Source organism: Lagenorhynchus albirostris, chromosome 2, assembly GCF_949774975.1.
Source record: "Lagenorhynchus albirostris chromosome 2, mLagAlb1.1, whole genome shotgun sequence".
NCBI classification, from domain to species: domain Eukaryota; kingdom Metazoa; phylum Chordata; class Mammalia; order Artiodactyla; family Delphinidae; genus Lagenorhynchus; species Lagenorhynchus albirostris.
The window spans coordinates 61,563,359-61,585,623 of NC_083096.1; the positions used below are offsets into that span (position 1 = coordinate 61,563,359).

General features: G+C 35.9%; 1 protein-coding gene across 1 annotated transcript in view; it reads right to left on the minus strand.

Annotated features, from left to right (window-relative positions):
- Positions 1 to 22,265, minus strand: part of POU2F1 (POU class 2 homeobox 1) — a 173,764-nt gene that overhangs the window by 25,157 nt on the left and 126,342 nt on the right. The window contains exons 3-11 of the mRNA XM_060142215.1: positions 22,071 to 22,171; positions 19,754 to 19,807; positions 17,742 to 17,861; positions 15,397 to 15,585; positions 13,831 to 13,957; positions 12,632 to 12,726; positions 7,112 to 7,288; positions 2,622 to 2,763; positions 928 to 1,073 (exon numbers count right to left, since the gene is read on the minus strand). Of these exons, the coding sequence (XP_059998198.1) occupies positions 928 to 1,073; positions 2,622 to 2,763; positions 7,112 to 7,288; positions 12,632 to 12,726; positions 13,831 to 13,957; positions 15,397 to 15,585; positions 17,742 to 17,861; positions 19,754 to 19,807; positions 22,071 to 22,171 (1,151 nt within the window). The remainder of the gene's footprint in view (positions 1 to 927; positions 1,074 to 2,621; positions 2,764 to 7,111; positions 7,289 to 12,631; positions 12,727 to 13,830; positions 13,958 to 15,396; positions 15,586 to 17,741; positions 17,862 to 19,753; positions 19,808 to 22,070; positions 22,172 to 22,265) is intronic.

Sequence of the window (22,265 nt, forward strand, 5' to 3'; positions counted from 1 at the left end):
TGCGGGGCACGAAAGGCAGTTATTTTACAGATAAAGGGACTTCAGCTTAGGAAACCACGTAACTTGACCAATCACACAGTTCGTAAGTGGCAGAGCAGATAAAGACTCCTGTTTCAACGCTCCTTCCATGGTGCTCAAGGCTTTTCTGAATTAGAGAAGTCAAAATTTTGTTGGAAGCTTTGATTGTGATATTCTCTGGTACCAGAAAAACAAACAAACAAACAAAAAAAACCACACCAAAGACCTGTTGAAATAACTTGAACTCTATAGCTCATCAAGGCCTTCAGAGTTCTGGTTCCAAACACTACAGTTTAGCCAAACCAAACTACTTGTGTTTCCCCTGATGCATGTCATGGCTTTTCTCTCTGGATGCCTCTGCTTGAAGCGCTTTCCCCCCACCTCTCCCTACCTGTGGAATTCCTATGTATCCTACAGCTGCTGCCTGCCTCTCTCACTTGGAGTGCTCACATGGATCGAAGCCTGGTCTCTCCTGAACCCTGAAGCACTCTGGTTTTGTTTCCTTATGTTCAGTAACTTACTTGTTCTCATTGTCTCCAATACGTTTATAAGCATCCATTAGGGCTGAAGCTTATAAGTCCATATTTTATGGTCTACGGCAGCGGTTCCCAACCTTTATGGCACCAGGGACCAGCTTCATGGAAGACAATCTCTCCACGGACAGGGGTGGAGGGTGTGTGTGTGTGTGTGTGTGTGTGTGTGTGTGTGTGTGTGGATGGCTCAGGTGGTGATGCAAACGATGGGGAGCGGCAGGTGAAGCTTTGCTCACTCGACTGCCACTCACATCCTGCTGTGCGGCCCAGTTCCTAACAGGGAACCAGGGACCTCTGGGGACGCCTGGTCTACGGCACTTAACAATAGTATTATACAGACAATCCCATGTATATGAAAAGTAAAAACCTCACTAACCTCCAAGAAACTCTTCTCTAAGGCCACACGGATGTTGGTCTCTATGCTGGTGCGTTTCTTCCTCCTACGGTTCAAGCCCTCAATTCCCATCCCTGGAGAATTCAGGGCACTTGGGCTGGAGAGAGCCGAATCAGATGAGAGGTTCTCTGTAAGAAAGAAGAAAACACATAAATCAAATCAGCTGAGCATGATTCATGCACACAATACATGTATTAACAACAACAATAAAACTGACCAAAGTATTTTAGGCTAAAAGCAAGTATGAAAGGTTTTCATAACCTACATTAAAATATTGTTCACTACCATGGATCTTTCTGCTGTTCTTATTGGCATTGTCTCAGGATGGTTGACAATACTGTCATTGCTATTCTTTGATTCGTTTCTGAGAAAGCAGAAGTTTACTATTCCTATCCTTACTCTCAGCTCTACCTCTTCTGAGTTGTGCTCTTATGTTTTGGTTTTGTTTGCTTATTTATTTATTAGCTCTAGGGATAAAATAAAGAAAGCTTTTTGGAAATTATCAAATGTTTAACATTTATCTTGCAAATGACCTCTCATTTTATTTCACTGGTATTCCTCCCCTTCCCCCCAAACCAAACAAATAATGAAACATTTCTAAACTATTTAAACTTTAAACAAGGTTCTGTTATTTAACAGTTTAATGACCCTGAGCATGTTACGGACATCTCTGAGTTTCTTTCCACTCTCTATATAAAATGAGATGGAGGGGGCAGACCAGTGGTTCTCACCTGTGGAACTCAGAAAGATTCCAGATGCTGAGGCCATACCCAGAACTACGAAATCAGACTGTCCAAGGTTGGGAGTTACAGGTTTGCCTTTTCCAAAGACCTGAATTTTGTTCATATCTACAATGAGAACCATAGTCTAGGGGATCTCTAGGGTTTCTTATGGCTCTCATAGTCTATGATTCCGTGACTCAAAATTCAAAATTTCCAAAGGGAAACTTCAGCACAAAACACATTAAGTTAAAACTAACAGCTCAATTTGTGTATAAAATTGGTGGTCATTTTTTTAAAATTGAAGTATAGTTGATTTACAATATTGTGTTAGTTTCACGTATACAGCAAAGTGATTCAGTTACATATATTTTTTCAGATTATATTCCATTATAGGCTATTATAAGATACTGAATATAATTTCCTGTGCAATACAGCAGATCCTTGTTGCTTATCTATTTTATGTATACTACTAGTTTGCATTTATTAAACTCATACTCCTAATATGTCCCTCCCTCCCTCTCCCATTTTGGTAACCGTAAGTTTGTTTCTATGTCTGAGTCTGTTTCTAAATGTATATAGACTCATTTGTATTATCTTTTAGATTCCACATATAAGTGATATCATATAGTATATGTCTTTGACTTACTAAATTTAATATTCTCTAGGTCCCCTCTTCAACTTCCTTCAACTGTCTCTCACCCTGGGCTCAAATACAAGAAATATTCGAAAGCTAAAAATTATTGCTGATTATGTACCTTGTAATTACTAGCCTACTTAAATGAATTAGCTCTCTGATTTATGTAGTCATAATTTATATTGCTCCTCCAAAGATTGTGAGCTTCAAGGTTCTGTAGTACCAATAATGTAATAAGAAATATAAACCCCAATTAATACAACAATCCCTCCTATACAATTTCAATGAACAATGAGGAAATGTTTTATACATTCACCCACCTGCATCATTTAGCCACTTCTCCAAAAGTGGCTTTAACTTGCACATGTTCTTAAAGCTGAGGTTCAAGGCTTCAAAACGAGAGATGGTAGTTTGGCTGAAGTCATTTCCATACAGTTTACCCATAGCGAGCCCAACATCGCCCTGCAGAGTAATACAGAAGAAGAGAGGGGAGAGAAAGAGAGGGAGAAAAGATTCATCTAATGTTATGGTCTTCACTCGAGGGTGCTGCTCCAATAACTGTTCCAGACAAAGAACCAACAATCATTCCATTTACTGGGTCCTACAAAAACATCCATTCCTAAGCTGAGCACAGTATTCCAGTGAGGACTCTGTTAGTTAGGTCTTGACTGTGACAACATTCAAAACTGTTCCATATTCCCTCCATCTTGAATCTCTTCTTGCTACCTTATGTAATAATTGAGATATCAAGTGTTTCTACTAACTCTCAAAAGGTAGTGCTGAAATTCTACCAAGTCCCTTAATTGATGCAACCAAAGTGATCTAAGTAATCTTTAAAAATCAGTTAACCTGTATCACCTACAGGGTTAATAGATGTAACTGTCTGGATAACCTTAGGTATTTCTGAACTAACCAAACTTCCCATAAATCACTTTAAAATTTAGAAATAATGCCTCATTCTTTTATTTTTTTCCTGTAAAGCATTTCTGGAAGCAGTGAAAAAAATCTCCTTTCCACCCTTAGTTTGGATTTCAAAGTTTGTTACAAAAACCAGGTATTCTAAAAAGACTACTTTTGTAACCATTATAGAGATAGAAATTCACAGTAGAGAGGTTTGACCCATTTAGTCAAACCTTTATGGGCACTGGAAACTTGGTAACCTTACAGCAATAGAACAATGATCCCCTGAATATATTACAAAAAATATCTTTCTCTATAAGCCTATAACCTTTGAAATGTATAGAGTGCTTTTCCTCCAGCTGAATCTCTCTTGTTAAAGCTGAAAAAGGCATATCTGAATAGTTATTGTATATATAGATAATAGAAGCTCATGGGGTGGAAATAATTCACGCTCTCATTTCAGTTAGTTCAGTGACAGGGCAGAAAAGCAACATTTCTGGTCCAAAATACGACATAGCTAATTCCACTAGAGACAGCCAACTCCCAACTATCCTGACAACACTCATTTTGAATTAGGATTATCCCAGTCATTTGATTTCTCTCCCCTACAATCCATCTTTTGGATAGTACATTGTTTATTAGCACCTGCATTAGGGGTTAGTCAGGGAAAAGAAAACATTTCTTTTTAAACTCCAATTTCTTACTGGGGAGCAACTTCTGATAAAAAGTTTAATAGAGGAGAAATGTTAGAACTGTACGATAAAATGAGACATTGAGAATACCTGAACTCCAACTGATCTATATTCTAATCTTTCCCATAGGATAGATGGGCATTTAAATAACCACCAGCCACATGTGGTTATTTAAATTTAAATTAATTCAAAATCAGATAAATTAAAAATTTAGTTCCTTAGCACTACTAGCCACCTTTCAAGTACTCAACAGCCACATGTGGATAGTGGCTATTGTACTGGATGGCACAAATACAGAACATTTCCATCATCACAGAAAGTTTTACTGACACCTCTAAATATACTATCTCACAGAAGTAGAGCAAAAGTAGACTGCTTATTGATTTCCTTCCAATTGTAGTAAAACCCAAAGAACCAGGACAGTGTGAGTAGAGCATAAGTGTTATCCATTTTCTCTATATACAAATATATCTATAAATATATTTATAGATTTTATCTACAGTGTTATCTCTATACATTTATTAAAGCTGACTTCATTTAGTGAACAAATATTCACTAGGTGCCTACTACACGTCAGGCATTGAACTATGCTTTGTGTGTCACATATATTCATGTCTTGGTCACTTTGTTTAGATTACAGCTTTCTAGAAAACTAAGGCCAACTAAACCCTGTAACTCTTTGAATGTAAGACCTGCTGTAGAAGTCAGATGGTAATAAATGTTTTCTGACATTATAATTGCATAATTCACTAAAAATTGTTCACAAACTTCTGTAATACCTTTCTATGAAAAGTAACAATAATGACAATATAAAAAAATGAAATACCTATTCAAAAATCACATCAAAATAAGAAACAATGCCTTCAGTTGGTGGCTGGAAATAAAGCTAGGCCATCAACTAACGCAAACTATGGCAATAAATGACAAATCCACTTAACTGAGATTTATAATACAATTGTACTTCACATTTAAAGGATTTCATTGACTAAAAATCAACAGGTACCTCAGTTAATATACTAATTTTCACTAATTTGATATAAGCTTGGTTTAGTGCTTTTATAACTCACAACCATCTTAGGTTCTCCCCCTCACAAAAGTAAATGTTTGAAGCAGTTGACTCATACCTAATCTGAACTATATTATATCCCTAATCTGAACTATACTGTATCTGAACTATATTACATGTATATATTTTAAAAAGCAAAGGAAAAAAGAAACAAAGACTGGGATTAGGATATAATTAATGTATGACATGTGATGGATGGTGTTAGACTATGGCATGCCTTCTAATTATGTAATGACATCTACAGTAATCCTTAATAACCAATTATAAAGTTAGAAAACAACTACTGTTTAAAACACCTAATAACATGTATATTTACTCAGAGAATAGAGATTTGTTTGTTTGTTTGTTTCAACTAATGACTGGAATGTCTAACTTACCCTCTGTGTGTGTGTATAAATAAATTAGATACAAAGCAATGTTTAAAAAACTATAGTTGAGGTATCTGACTTAAAAAAAAACGTTGATCTTCCCATTCTGCACCAGTAATTATGTGCCTTAGTCCACACAGTCAAGGTCTGTGAAATGTTGCCACTGCTAAAGTCAAAGTCATTTTGAAAAATAAGGAAGAGCTGTGCCAAATAATAGAATAAAACCATACAGCAGAACACCAGACCATAGGGAAGCTCTTTTATAGAAAAAGGAGAGAGAGAGAGAGAGAAAGAGCAACAATCCTGGCAGTATGTTGGGTCAAATGCCACAAAAAGGCAAACCACTATCTGGGTAAAAGTTAAAGATTTTTAAAGGCCTTAACATCCCTGGCATATCACTCAGGCAACAATCTCCTAGGAAACGTAAGAGTATGCTGTGCTAATAGCCTAAGAGCTGAAGCATTGCTAAACATGCCAACCTTATACTTATTTAAGCTTATTAATTTACCCCTATTGATCTAGTTGTATCTTTTAGCTTTCTTTTTTGAAAACAAGCCACATGGTTTAGATGTTTAAAAAGTACTAAAATCTTTCTGAATTGTAATTTGTTCCTTCACAACTGAGACTCCTCACAAATATAAGTGCATTTTCTCTAAAATTACATCTATTAAAAAAAAACATTTTATGTTCTCAATAAATAGTTTCTTTGAGCAAAAATAAATTACCAAAGAAATATAAGGAATAAAAGCCTGTTCTTAAAAACACAGGGATGTCATTTTGGAGGAGCCCAGTGACCGCACTAGGCTCACTAGTGAGTAGGTGGCACACTACTGTACTTTCAACATAAAATAATTTGGATAGTATTTAAGTGGTGGCTTAAATTTCAAACAGTAATTATATTCTCTGGGAAAAAACCATCATGTTTCTCCTGATTCCATTAAAATGCCCAATCCAATCTATACTTCAGTAATTTTATTTCACCTAATGATCCTATATCATTTTACATAAATGTCATTCAGTTTAATTCTTTTCCTGCTTTAAAAAGTATTACTTGTGACAGGTTAATTAAAGAGTGAGTCAGTAGGAGTGCTTGGGCAAAACCCATATACCCCAACACCTGTTTAAACCATTAAGCTTATTATACTTTAAAAGCCGTCTGCTAGGTGACATTTTAAAAAATTAATTTGGAATTTTCATCTTCAACAGATTCCCATTTGATTAATCAGTCTCAGTTCGGGCTTATTGTGTGTGTGTGTGCGTGCGCGCGCGCGCGTGTGTGTGTGTGTGTGTGTGTGTGTGTGTTCCACCACCCCTTTCTGTCTTCCAAAAAATGGTTTTAAACAAGTCTTTCAAACATTTCCCCTTTCAGCTACTATAAAAGACCTTGTAATCTTTACTCCTCTCAATCTTACACATATGTAGCACGAAGGTCTAGAACCAGATGTTTTTCAAATAACAAAGCCCTCAGTATAGTTATATCATCCTCCAACATAATCTTTTAAATTCTCACCATGTATTGGTATTATTCTAATTTCAGAGGCCTGTGTTCTGAGAGAAATCTTAACGATTTTAACCTAACAATAAATTATAAATTTATAAATGAATACATACGATGAAAGTCTAAACTTATAAATGCAGAAAATGGCTAACAACAAGTTACAGTCTAAAACTGAAAAAGAAGGCTGAGAAATATATTGCTCCTTAGAAGTCTCTTTGGACATGGAAAGCAAATATTTGGACCCAGCCAAGGAGGGAAATCTAAGTTAAAGGTGGGTTCATCTTACCTGAGTGAATCCAAGTTTGATTCGTCTTTGTTTGAAGGTCTTGGCAAATTGCTCAAGCTCCTCAAGGTCACTGGGCTCCTCCAAGCTGGGAGTATCAATTCGCTTTGGTGTTGACTGGCTCTGTGGAAGTGTCTGAATTGGGGTTGCTGCTATTGTGCGTGTTGGGGTGGCTGGCTGCTAGAGAAGGAACAAAAGAATAAGAACAAACATACACCAAGATATTTAAGTTTATATCCGGAATGGCTGCAAGTAAACAATTTAAGGAAATGGCTGTATTCAAGAACTATGAAGACCATGTGTCACTGTAGAAGGTACAACATAATACCCAGTGAGAAAAGCAGAGTGTGATGCTATATACACTACAGTTACAGTTAAGGTTAAACATGTAAGTCTATGGAAAAGACTTGAATACACAAAAATGAAATCCATTGTCTTTGGGTTTTCAAATGGCTTGAATACATGCATCTCATGCCATTTAATAAATCAGTCTTTATTTTTAAGAATCTATATCATAATAAACATGCCACTTAAAGTTTCAAAACAGCAGAGACCATACCCGTCTTATCACTATCATATCTCCAACTTGTAACACAATATTATAAAAAACATATAAGATTATTAAAACTATTTTAAGGGGGAAAAGTAAATCACCTACAGTTTAAATAACAATAGCTTCACTTCAGTCTACTTGTTCAAGTTTTCATCCATAGAGCTACATTTTTTATGCTGTTTTTAATTTGTTGCACTAAATTTAATGTGTAAATGTTTCTCACAAATTACAATTTTCAAATCTCTACTAACAAGGCATACATCCCACAGATCGGAGTAATTTTTAAAATATGATTAATACATTGGAATGGACCATAGGGCATAAAATCGAAGAGTGAACTTTTTTTATTTAATTGAGGTATGACTGACATACAAAAAAGTTGTACACGTATAATGTATACATCTTGATGAGTTTGAAGATTAAATAAACATCCATGAATATATACCATCACCATATACAATGCCCTAAATTTATCCATTACCCCTAGAAGTTTTCATCCTCCCTCAGATCTACGTTCTTAACCTTAACTGTAATTATGGTAACATAATTTTATACTCTGCTTTTCTCACTTAACATTATGTTTTAATTTTTTTCCCTATGTTGTTTCAATCATTGTAATTATCATTTTCAAAGGCTGACTGAAAGGCAATATTATCATAATTTATTTAACAATTTCTTCATTGCTAGGCACTTTTTCATTTGTTTTCACTAACAGGCAACACCACAATGAAAAACTCTTGTGCATACAGTTCTGTTTTCCACCTTTGTAATTAGTTCTTTGAGATAAATTTACAAAGGATTTTCTATAACTGGATAAAGAGTACACCATAAACAATTTCATGGCTTTTGGTATACATCATACATAATGCTGGTTCTCACTATACCATGTTCTCCACATGATTTGTTTTAGCAGTTTTAAAAAATGTTTTGCTAACTCAGGGAGTAAATTGTACTTTGCTGTTTCCTTAATTCATATTTCTCTTATTACTTAAAGCCAAATTTTCCCCACATGTTAATTATTATCTGTATTTCGTTTCATGTGAATTGAACTCACATCTGTAACCCATTTGTAATGACATCCTTACTCTCACCCTTATCCTTAAAGAGCTCAATCAAATGTTATAGATAAAGCCTTTGTCTGTTGTATTAATACAAGTAATTTTCCCAATCTGCTTTTTTCCTTTTATTTTTCAGTATACATAAGTCTTAAATTATAATTTGGGTGAACTTTTGTTTTTTTCCTTTCTAATATCTTCTGTTGCTTCAAATCTGAGAAAGCTTTATTTCTAACTTGGATAAAATTCCTTTTAATATTCCGCTAGCTTCTTCTATGTCTTTTAAAATATTTAATTATTGAAATCCATCTAAAGTTTATTTGCAGATATGAGGGTAAAATCTATTTTTTTTTAAAGAAAATATTAAATCTCCTTATTACACAAACACAAGGCTACACTGTTTTACTCACAACCCCTGAGTAGAACCCACCCTTCTGAGTATTCACTACTGGGACGTGCTGCCCTGACTCTGCATCATAACTGCTCAGTTAACCCTTCCTGTGAACAGAAGCCCAGGTGAGAGATTATAGGACAAGATTACAGATGAAGTCCATGGCTATGTGCTTTTCTCTTGTAATTTAAATGGGTCATATACCCCTAACTCTGACCCCATTAGTAATATGCTTTCTCCAACTGAACTAACTGGCCCTGAAAACTGCACAAGAGGAATTACACAGGCCTACACCTCGGGTAAGCTCCTCTCTATCATCCTGCTTCAATGAAGACAACAAAATTTATCTCTCTGGCATGTTGACAGTGAGAAAACTTTAATATGACCATCTGGAGGAGCCCAAAACTGTACCAACCATATTAGAGTCCTATGTGGTTGTAATTTCCCACTGAAACTGGTTGATAAGTAGAGGTGAGTCTCAACTATCAGATGGTTGCTTCATTTCTAGGCTTGAAGTAGGCCCATTCTCAAATAATATAGGACTAAAAATAGCTTGGGTATCTTTTGGTGGGGTGGTTACACATAAGTTACCCCAACTCCAGAAAGCTCAGGCTGGACTGGGCCAGAGCTAGAAATAGTAGAGTAAAATTCAGTGAGCAGGAGTCTGGATGAAGCTACAACAGCCCTGCCACTGTTTACAAAGCTCGTAGGCCAGGAAGGAATTGCTGGTATAGGCTTTTTTCCAACATCATTTTTATAATTCAGCTTATTCACAGTTAAGTGCACCATTTAAAAGTGTACAGTTTGATGTGTTTTGACAACTATATAGTCATATAACTGCTACCACAATTAAGATTCAGAAAATTTCCATCACCCCCAAAAGTTTCATTGTGTCCTTTGCTGTCAATCCCCACCCCTAGCCCCCATCCCCTGGCAACCACTGACATGATTTCTGTCCCTATAGTTTTGTCTGCTGTAAAATGCCATATAAATTGAATCATAGAGTATACAGTCTTTTATGTTTGGCTTCTTTCACTTAGCATAATGCTTCTGAAATTCATACATGACGTTGAATGTATCAGAAGTACATTTCCTTCTATGGCTGAGTAGCATTCCATCATATAGATATGCCAAAATTCATGTTATCTATTCACCAGCTGATGAATGTTTAGGCTGTTTCCACTTTGGGGTGATTACGAATAAAACTGCTATGAACAGTCAGTCATACACAGGTCTTTGTGTGGACAGATGCATTCATTTCTAAGAGTAGAACTGCTGAGTCATAAGGTACATGTATATTTAACTTTATAAGAAACTGCCAAGATGTTTTCCAAAGTGTCTGTACCAATTTGCAACCCCACAGGCAATATATAAGAGCTGTAGTTGCTTTATTTTCTCATCAACACTTGGTATTATTATAGTCTTTTTAATTTTGCCATTCTAATGGGTGTGTAGTGATATTTCTTTTGCATTTTCCTGACGACTAATAATTTTGAGCATCTTTTCATATGCTTATTGGGTATTTACGTGCCTTCTTTGGTGAAGTATCTTCAAATATTTTGCATACACTCCCTTTTAAAAAAAACCACGTTGTCTTATTGAGTTGTATGAGTTCTTTATATATTCTGGATACAAGTCTTTTATTAGATAAAAGTTTTAAGAATATTTTCTTCCAGTCTGTGGCTTTTCTTTTTGTTTTTTCAACAGAAGCTTTTAATTTTTATGAAATTTAATTTATCATTTGTTTTCTTTTACAGTTAGCGCTTTTTGTGTCCCACTTAAGAAATCACTATCTTACACAAGGATACAAAGATTTTCCCCTAAGTTTTCTTCTAGAATTTAGGTCTGCAACCCTTTTCAAATTAATCTTTGTGTATCATTGTGAAATAAGGAGTAAGGTTCATTTTTTTTTTTTTTTTTTGCCTATGGCTAGCAAATTGTTTCAGCACCTGAAACAAGACTTTCCTTTTCCCACTGAAATCCTTAGGCACCTTAGTGGGAAATCAGTTGGCTCTATGTGTGTGAGTGTACTGGACTTCTGTTCCATTTCTATTCATATGCCATTACCACACTGTCTTTATTACTGTATTTCATAATAATTCTTGACATCAACTTTCTTAATTTTCAAAATTGTTTGGCTATTCTATGTCCTCTACAATCCTGTACAAATGTTAGAAACACCATGCAAACTTCTACAAAGAAAGCCTGTAGATATTAATTGGGACTGTGTTGAATTTATAGATCAGTTTGGAGAGAACTCACATTTTAACAACCAAAGTCTTCATGAACACATTATATCTCTCCATTTATTTAGGTCTTCTTCAATTTCACTCAGCAAGATTTTGTAGTTTTCAATATATAGGTTTTACAAATGTTCTGTTAAATTTATCCCTAATTACCGTAAATATTTTTCTTCTTAATTTAAATTTCCAAATGCCTGTTGTTAGTATATAGATTTTTGTATATTGACTTTGTATCCTACATACTTGCTAAACTCAACTATTAATTCCAGCAACTTTTTTGTAGATTCTTTGGATTTGGATTCCTTGGATTTGGATTTTCTACATAGACAATCATGTCATCTACCAATTAAGACAGTTTACTTCTTCCTTTCTAATCTATATGTCCTTTATTTATTTTTCTTGTCTTATTGCCTTGCTAGGCCCTTCAGTGCAATGCTGAATAAAAGTGGTAACAGTGGACATCCTTGTTCCTGATCTTAGGGAGAAAGTATTCAGTCTTTATGATGGTTTATTTGTAGATGCCTTTTAGCAGGCTGGGAAAGTTACCTCCTAATTCCTAGAAGAGTTGTTATCATAAAGTTGTTGCATTTTGTCAAATCTAGTAATTTGTTAGCATTAACTGATAACTTCCACGATTATGGACAAAGAGAATCAGAGATGGAAGGGGAATTCAGGATCAGCTAGTTCAATCACCTAATTTACCTATGAGGAAACAGAGGTGCAGAGAGGTGAAATGACATGCTCAAAGTCACAGCTAGGAAAGAAACAGAACTAGATCTAAAGCTTAAACCTCTAGATGCCTAGACCTGCCTAGACCCTCTAGATGCCTTAAACTCTGGTAAAAATTAGCTAAAGCAACATCTAAAAGTTGAGATGGAATAAAACACAGAGATAAGAGCTTCTTTGCAGTTTCTGAGAAGGAGCAAAGGGCAATGATAGGTTTTAACTCAGGCTCTAGGTCTAGCTCAAGTGGTAATCTCTACTGCCAAATATCAGGGTGGGGAGGGTGGTCAAACAGCCAGAACTCATTAACAGCCAGAACACAGTTATTCTTTATGAAAATATAAGAAAATAGGGACTCCTTGAAGATTTTCAAAGACTACATCAATTTGGTAGCACTGCTTTATCAAGCTGATAAGCCTAGCTTTGAAATTTTGGTGAGTTTTTTAAAACTATTTGAATTATTTTTATTAAGGGGTTGTGGTTTTAAGTTAAACAAATCCCCACAGAGTCTCAAGACAACAGGATAAAAGAAAGCAACCCTCATGGAAGAAAACCGACCTGGGAGGTGAGGGTGATGCTTGGCTGCGACTGTAGGAGGTTGGCTTGGCTTTGCTGAGGTAGTTGCGTTAAAAGATTTTGCGCTTGCAGGAGACCTGTAAAACACAAACATGTTATGTCAAACATTAAAGATTACCTTGAACAAATGGCAAAAGAAAAAATGAGAAAGTGAAGTGAAAATTTCCAACTGATCCCCAGATAGGCTTACTGGTCTTAAAACTCTTAATGTCTTATTTGCCTAAAATTCAGACTTGTTAAATACAATTTGGGCAATAAGATATGGAACAAACTAAAACTGGTAGATGTCTTTAGCGTAACCTGAATAACCTCTCTGATTGGCCAATTCTTTATTTTACCAAGGAATGGATGAAAGTGAAGAAGCATTCTAAATGGAAGCAGCTTGAAACTCCAAAAAAAAAAAAAAGCTCAACTTCTTAACCCAGAAGCCATTAGAAACAGTTAGTATATGCTGGGACAGAGAACTATCTAGTTCATTAAAGGTGCAGGCTATCCTATCCATTAAAAGTGGAATAGGTTATTTATACAACAAAAGATTTTGGAATGAATGATCAAGAAGAAAAAAGGCTAAAAACCAGAAATAATGAGGAATCAATAGAGATGCACTAATGTTCCTTGAGTTGAAGCCTTGATACTCTGATACTGTCTATACTGATTCCATTACAAACATGATTGAACTTTATACAGCAGTAACACAACAATATTCAGCACTAAAAGGCCTTGAAGATGTTTTTTATAATTCACAAAATTTGCACAATTTCTAACATGACACTCTCTCCTTCTTAAACTTTAAAAGAAAACAAATGATTGTTAGAAGCGTATACTTACAATGCTCAGCCCATTCTTTGAACACATTCCCATGAAAAACATAAAAGCAATTTATCCAATGTATGTTCAGCATGTTGAAGGATTTAATTTAGAATTTTGGCCAAACCCATGGTCCTCCTTACTGATTAAACAGATGAAAGGCAGTGAAGGATGACTTTCAATAATTAGGTATGCATGACAAAAAAAATATTTTTCTCAACATGAATACTGAGCTTAAAGTTAAATAAAATTTAATAAAAACACTGTTCTAATGGACAGCTTCTGGGCCAAAATGACAGTAGTCAGCATGTATGTCACACAAGTGGACAGCCTTGGTGTACCGTACCACTAATAAGCTCTAAGGAGGCGCTCACCCTGCTGGCCCTGGGGCGTCTGTGAGATGATAAACTGCGCTGGTTGCAGGTTGGTGGTTGGATGTACCAACACAAACTGTTGCAGGTTGAGATTCTGCTGCTGAAGTTGTTGCAGTTGTTGCAGATCCTAAAAAATTAGGATTAAAACATGGATTGGAGACTCTGAAATAAAAGCTTGCTTAATCTTAAGGTTCCCAGATGATGAATTCTGTCATCCAAATAAAGAAGAGTTAATATTTGACATTCTTATAAACTCCCAACAAGGATGTGCTCTGGGTGCATTCACAAAGCATGTGAAGAAACCTGGAGCTGCTACAAGGACTTGTTATTTCTGTGGGCATATATTGTGTCGTGACTTATGCTGTATCTAATTTTCAACAGTTATTTAAAATTCCCTCAGAACAAATGCTTATGGTTGTGTTTTTAACATGTAGAGACCAATATGGGTTTTTCTCTCAAGTGAGAAAAGAATAGGTTGAGTTTTTAAGTGTTTGATTAGAGTTTTCTCTTGTTAAGCAAAAATGAGAGTGCTACGTCTGAACTTGCATCAATAAATTAAAAGATTTATAATGATTCATGAAATGTGGCACCAGCCTATGTAACTCAACTGAGAGATCAGTGTAAAAATTTTTAAAAAAATAGCTATCCATATAAAAATCTGATCTACAACATATTAAACTTGCTTATATTGGCCTAGTATTTTATAATTTTCAACATACTTTCATGTATATTATCTTATTAGAATAATGTCAACATAGAGTCTCACAGCTTAGGCACTAAAAACATTTATTTGGTGATGAAAAAAATGGCCAAAATAAAAACATGATCTTGATAAAGATTGTATATAACAGTCATAAAGATTAGCCTGACATCTATTCTGTACACTTTTAGTTAATTGGTTCTTTTTTAATGTTTAGTCAAACCCTAGCTACAATTTAAGTCTATTTCTGAGCCTTCTCTGGGGGGATAAAGATAATTATCTGCACTAGACTCATAATAACTCTTCATACATTTCACTGATATGACTACTTATACTTTTTTCCTCTCCTTGAGATAAAGGATTTCATTTAGCTTTTTTCCTCCTTGGTAGAACTGTCTATGCCTCTTAAATAAATTTTTATTATCTCTGGATACTTTGCCCTAAAATGCGAAAATTAAAGCCAAACAACACTCTCATGCAATTCTGCACAGAGCTAATCACTCTAGCAGAAAGATGACGTGCAGTTTCTCTCACACATGGGTGGCAACATTCACTGCAGAGCACATGAAAGAACCCATGCCTGCTGTAATTAGCTAATTAAAATAAATACAGTAATCCCCTGCTTCAGAAATATGCCAGCCAATTATTCAAGAATTGTCACTTAAACAGTCAGTTATTCAAATAATCAGTTATGTGTTTATAATATCAACTCAAATAAGCAAACAAATGTATTATTTGTAGTTCAGTGGTAAAGAAGGCTACACCACTTACCTCACACTAACAATCAGAAAGTAAGCTTAATACCAAAGAAAACCTGCCATTTTATTCCTCCCTTCCTGCCCCAGCTATGAGAGTTACTCACTCACCTGTGCGATCTGGATGGGCTGAGACAGGGGGATCTGAGTCATGGGCGTGGCGGCGGAGGCTGAGATGGTGGCCCCAGCAGCACTGTGCTGTTGGCTGGCGGAATGCTGTTGCACTGCAGCAGCCAGCAGCTGTGCCTGTGCCTGTGCCTGCTGTAGTAGTAACTGTTGCTGGGCTGGCGTCAAAGTCAGCTAAACAAAATCAGGACAAACAGTCGGAAAGGGTTGAAGGAGACTGGCCTCTAATGCAAGGCCACTGTTTTGAAGTAAGCAACTCAAGTGGTATTAAATCTTAGCTACCCAACTTCACATGGTTAGCATGAGGCTAAAATAAAATGTTCATTAGCCATCAAGCTACCAGGACTAGCAGACCATTTAAATTAAAATGGTGGTCCTCACTCTGGACTTAATCATTCAAGCTTGTCCAAGGCCCTAGGGTTCAGGCAAAAAAGTAATTAACTAGTAAGCAAGAAAAAAAAGAATCAATGCTGACAGGATATGAAAAGAAATTTACACCCAACAGAACAGCAAGTGATTAGTCAGATGAATGAGGAACAAGGATGCTGGATCTGACCAGGAAAGAACTGATAAGGCCCAGCTGCTTCCCATTAGCATGAATCCCTGCCATATTCCATCATTTCATTATGTCCTAAGATATGACTAAAGAATATGAGGTCCATTTGTTTCTTTTCCAAGTCCCTACAGCCTCCTCCCCAACAGCCTTTTCTGTTATTGAAAGCATTGGGTCTTTGCAACTTTACATCCTCTTTCCAACACATTATCTCTGTGAAACAGGTGGTGACAGCCGCTCTCTTTACATGCAAATGAATCCTAATGCCCAAGTTTAATAGAAGCTCCAGCCATTCTGAACCTGGAATCCCAAGTGTCTCCAACTATTGTAAACACTAGTCACTCAAAACAAACCCCAAAGAAAACAGGAAATGTATTTGAAGATTTAAACTTGCTTTCATAGTGCAACTTATTTCAAACACACTTAAAGTGATAAGTATGTTCTACCTTCTTTTTGGTGACATGTTCTGATCAAACCAAGAAGGAATATTCTGAAGCGCATGTACAGTCACTTAATGGCACAATCCTCTTTCAAAAAGGGTCTGATACAGTTTGTGCATTAGAGATATAAGAATCAAAATCGAATCATTCAAAAACCCAATACGCTTCGAGATACACGTTTATAAATATTTTATATAACATGTAAACATATATTAATCTCTACTGATGGGATTTCGTAAACAAGTTTGCAACAGTTCTTAAAAGAGCCTTCCATCACTGCCAAAACAAACTTAACTGAAATGAAGGAAATAAAAAATTTTGTGGGTTGACGTGATGTGAATCGAATAACAAATAACTTACCACTCCTCTTGACCCCCCCAAAAAGATAACTTAATAGACAAATTGTCAACATTGGAAAAATATTTTTAATGATGTCTCAGAGCGAAGACAGCTCAAAAGTTAAAAGCTTAATATATTTGCACAGGCCAATTTACTATTGATAAAAACAGATGACATTTATTGAATGCTACTACATGCCAAGCACTGTTCTATGAGTTTTATGTATGTTATTACTCTTAATCTTTAAAACAATACTGTTAGATAAGTATTATTACATCTTCATTTAACTGAAGGAAAACTGAGGCACAGAGAGATGAAGTAATTAGCCAATACAGTAAACTACAGAGCCAGGATATGAGATCAGAAGTTTCATTTTAGAACACTATACGGTAACTTAAAATGTTTTTCTTTTGTAGGTACTAATCCATTACTCTGCAGTGATGTTATAACTCCAAACTGACAACTACAATTTCATCACTGTAACTGTCTCAACCATGGGATCGTGACGCCACTGCATGATGAAGCAACGGTTGAAACGTGAATTTTAAAAAGTCCTTAGTTTGCCCAGAGCATATCTGCAATAGTAAGAAAAAATACCCTGAAAACTCGTGACAAAGATAGTTCCTTTCTCAGAGCTGCTTACGGTGCAGGAAGTTCCTTTAAAGACATAACAGTGCCAGGCATAGCCATGTTACTACTGTCTGCTACAGCCAACAGATCTAATCAGATATTGACCAATGGCAGGTTTTTTTTTTGAAAGTTTTGGATGTGGACCATTTTTTTAAAGTCTTTATTGAATTTGTTACAATATTGCTTCTGTTTTATGTTTTGGTTTTTTGGCAGTGAGGCATGTGGGACCTTAGCTCCCTGACCAGGGATCAAATCCACACCCCCTGCACTGGAAGGCAAAGTCTCAACCACTGGACTGTCAGGGAAGTCCCCCAATGGCAGTTCTGACACAGAGAAAGTTTGTTACAAATTTCTCAGTGAAAACTTACCCCAGTTATCTGTCCTCCAGCCAGCATGAGCTGGGTCTGGGGAATGGCTGCCTGCACTGAAGGCTGCTGGGAAGGCTGGCTTGGCTGCTGTGAATCCCCCGATTCTTCATTAGATTTAGACTGAGGTGGGGCGGGGGGAATAAAAGATTTAAAATAGTTGATTTTAAAAAAATGTACTCACAATTCCATGTTTTAAGAATTATTTACAATACAGACTTATCTAATCATGAGTTTTCTGATTTCACTCTTTTCCTTTCTTCTAAACCTTTGTATTTTCCTAATTTTATGTATTAAGTTTTCAGACTTTTTGTTCCAGTATCAGCAAAGCTGCAATTATAATTTTTAAGAAGAAAAAATAATTTGGTCCTCCACAAGTCAACAGAATTTTTCACAAACCCAAATCCTCAACTCTGGAAGTAAGGAGTACGTGAAGAATACAATTTCAACCTATGTTTACATTAGACAGACCCTCCATTCCAACATTTTGACATGTCTTTGGTGGTCAGTCTAAAACTTCCTTATATACCATCTTATAAATTGATTACTTGACCCACAGAACTTTTCGTCTAATATTTTGAAGAACTATAAATTTAGCATCCCCCATCAAGTAACACACAAACTTAGAGAGAAAATGCTGCAGTCAAGAGGGAAAGAGAACATACTCCTGGAAAGGGGCACTGAGAGAAAATTTTATGGTAATTAAAACTGGTTATGCAGAGCATGAAAATTCTGCATAGATTTGCATATTTCCCACCACCTGTTTTGGGGACTGCAGCAAGGCTAATTAACATAAAGGCTCTGATTAATTCTGCCAGTCATTGAGAGATAATTACAGTGCAAGACTGTAAACATTCCGCACTGGAGATTCAGCCTGTTTGCCAACATCTCTCTAAGGGATGAAAGTTTACCATGGAAACCAAGGCAATTTTCCGCCTCCTCTCTCAGAAAGGAAGGTCACATTATCTCCTTTTCTTTTCTCTTCTTGTCTCCATGTGTACTAGGTCCATACTCTACTCGGTTTCATGGAATGCTCAACCCAAGGTCTTTAGTCATTAGCAACACTGAAATCAACCTTCCAGAATACTGTTTTTTCCTCTTGACTGTTAGTTACCTAAACACTATAATGAAAGGAAGCAGCAGGTTGATTGAAATATTATGGAGTCATGCATAATACTTGAACTTTGCACGTTTTACCATATGGTTCATAGAAACAAAGCACCCAGATTTAAGTGTTATCTTCAAAATTTTGACTGTATGAAGCCCATTAATGTTTATAAATATGTTTAATTGCAATCCTCAAACTCACAACATTTTAGAGCAGAGAGGACCTCTGGCAATCTTCTAAATTTCCCCACTTAAATACACGCAGTTGCCCCTTGGTATCCACAGAGGATTAGTCCCAGGACCCCCCATGGACACCAAAATCTGTGGATGCTAAAGTCCCTCACAGTCAGCCAGCCCTCTGTACCAGCAGATGTGGAACCTGGGGAGGGGAGGGCCAACTGTATAAGAAAAAAATGCGCCCCAGGAGGTTAAGTGACTTGCCAAAGTTCAAACAGCTAGTTAGTGGCAGAATGAGAATTCAAACCTAGGACCTCTGTCTTTCATTCCAGTGCTCTTTCCTATACTATAGTGTTTTCCTAAGATATGAAAAATGATAAATAAAAATATATTTGGAAACAAAAGGACATTTAAGGTATTCTTTTGCTTTGTGTTTAGGCATGTGTTATGGCTGTACAACTGAGAAACATTTTTACCGAACTTACATATAAAACTTTAAAAGTAGACTTTTCTTGTTCACCTTTGGACATTCACAGTGGAATAATATAAAATGGATTTTCATTAATGGCAACTATTATCATTATTTAAATCTTTATGAGATTCAGTAAGAAAAAAAGTAATAATTCTAAGTATTTTCATTATAAAATTATTGTATACTCATTGCAGAAAATTAGAAAAATATGGTAAAAATGAATAGAAAAATTGATCCATAATCCCATATCCCAGCTTACCTGTACATTTAAAGACTGAGCAGCAGCCTGTAAACTTGTTCCAGCGAGCTGGACCTATTAAGTAAAGAAATCGGGGAAGTTCTAGTCTAATACTGTTGACATCCATCATTAGAGGTGGTCATCAACAAGCCTCTACAAATGTATGTTTTACTGAGTTAGAACCAAGCGTTATTTATAGTGTATTCCTTCCCAAAGTATATAACCTGATCTAACTGTGATGAAACATCAGACAAATCCAAATTGAGCAACATTGTACAAAATAACTGGACTGTTATATAAACTAGGATAGAATACATGGAAACCAACCCTAGAATGGCAGCAGTGGGAATTAGAAGTAGGAAACATGAACAGTATTTCAAGGTGCTACATAGGATCATGGCAACTGACTGGATATAGATGAAGAAAAAAAAAGTCATGTATTATTCCAGGTTCAAATTTGGAAGACTCAGAAAATGGTAGTGTCATTAACATGAAGATAAGAATTCCATTTTGGATTTATCACACAGCATCAAGATTTCCTGAACTTAAATATAAGTGTTGGTATGGAGATCAGTATAGAGTTCAGAGCTAACTAAAATTAACTGAGTGCGGTGTCCTTTATTTAAACTGAAAGTCCTGTGAGTTGAAATAAGAACCCTCCCCCCAAATAAAAAACAAAAAAGAGAGAGAAAAGAGAAAAAAGCACCTAAAACAGAATAAAATCCAGAGATTTCTGGAGAACACACTTTAGACATAGTATAACCAAGGGAGAATTATATGAAAAGATAGTATGTTTAAGATTAAAGGCTAAGAAGTCAAAGAGCCAGAGGAAAGAGTTTCAGGTACAAAGATTTAAAGGAGATAAAGTTTCTTTGTAATTTTATTTAAATCATGATGTTTCTGGGTAAAAGTCTGTTGAGGAACAAGATATTTACAAGTCTTAAAGTATCTCCTCATTATTTACTAATTATGAGGAAGAAAGTTACCTTTACAGTACACAAATCTGAGACTCTACCTTAATCAAATGATCAAATTCAGTATCACAATAATGGGACAAGTTGACATATATATAAACACACAAAATGTATGTGTACAAACACACACAGATTAAGAATATATGGTAATAAAGTAACAATTAGTGATGCCAGATGAAGAGCTTTTGGTTGAAAATTGTTCTACGGTTATAACTTTTCTATAGATTTGAAAGTTTTCAAAATAGAAAGTTGAAAATAAAAAGTGAGAGCATCCCTTTACAACTCCATTTAGCTAGCTCCCAACAACCTTTAAAACTTGGCTCAAAAATCATCCTCTCTACGATAATGTCTTAGAGACTACACAGGATGAGTTAATCATTTCTTCCTCTGTATTCCCATATATTTTACCATTCATTCATTCATTCATTTGTTCAACAAATAATTATTGAATATCTACTATTTTATGTCCATATGTGCTTTTCATTGAACCTCTACCACTAATACCATCAGGCACTATCATCACTAAAGTCACTACCACCAACACTGCTGACCAACACAATTTGAACACTAAATTGGTTCTAGGGTTTATCTGAGGTAAAGATCACCAAGTTACACAAAGTATTGCTCTAATAAGTCATAAATAAATTTATCATAAATAAATCTTGATTTATGTTAATATAAATCAAGGGGTTGAGACACTCTGATAATCTATCTCCCAAATGTTTTCATTGTTTTATTTACTTTCCATTTTCAACCAGTTCCCACATCCCAAAACTCTTGGGGAGTCAATGTTTGTTTTTATATTCTCCTTCCCTATACCTTAAAGCTAAAATGTGGATGAACAGAATCCACAGCCTGTTTTAGACTTGGGAGAAATTCATGTAACATAAGGGTAATAAAGTTGAACCCCAAACCAGGGGGTTCACAGTCAAGCAAAGGCTCTGAGTAGCCCAAATCAAAATGGTCTGAAGCTGTTTTAAAGAAGGGCTATGAGCTGTGAGCTCACAGCCTTACAGAGCAGGTCTCAGGCAATGGGAGCTACATCATTTTGGATGACTTTGTCATTTACTACCTTCAGTCAGCCACCACAGACCACACTCACAAAAACAGTAACCCAGTTGTCATAAATATATTCTGTTTGTAACAAGGAACTCTTTTGTTCACACAGCTGTGGGGTCAATAGCTATACAGTCAACTAAGCTATAGGATTCCATACTAACCATTCAGAATGACATGATTAGATGCTGATAGCACCAGGCTTTAATCAACTTAAACAGTCCCACATTCTGAAATCGCTTCCCCAGGCCCTAGCATTCCATGCCTCCGTTTTTTACTCTCACATATGGTTGAGCAGAACATTCTACCTGATGGAGATGTCCAAGGAAAGCCTGGGCCTGGGCTGTTGAGATTGCTCCTCCAACAGGCACAGGCTGCTTCTGAAAGTCCAGACCATTGGTTTGTGTGCCTAGAAAGCAAGCAAAATAATATAACTATTAAAAATACAAAAACTGAAATAAGCACCACACTTTTCTTAAAGAGGTGCATTTATCAAGCACCAA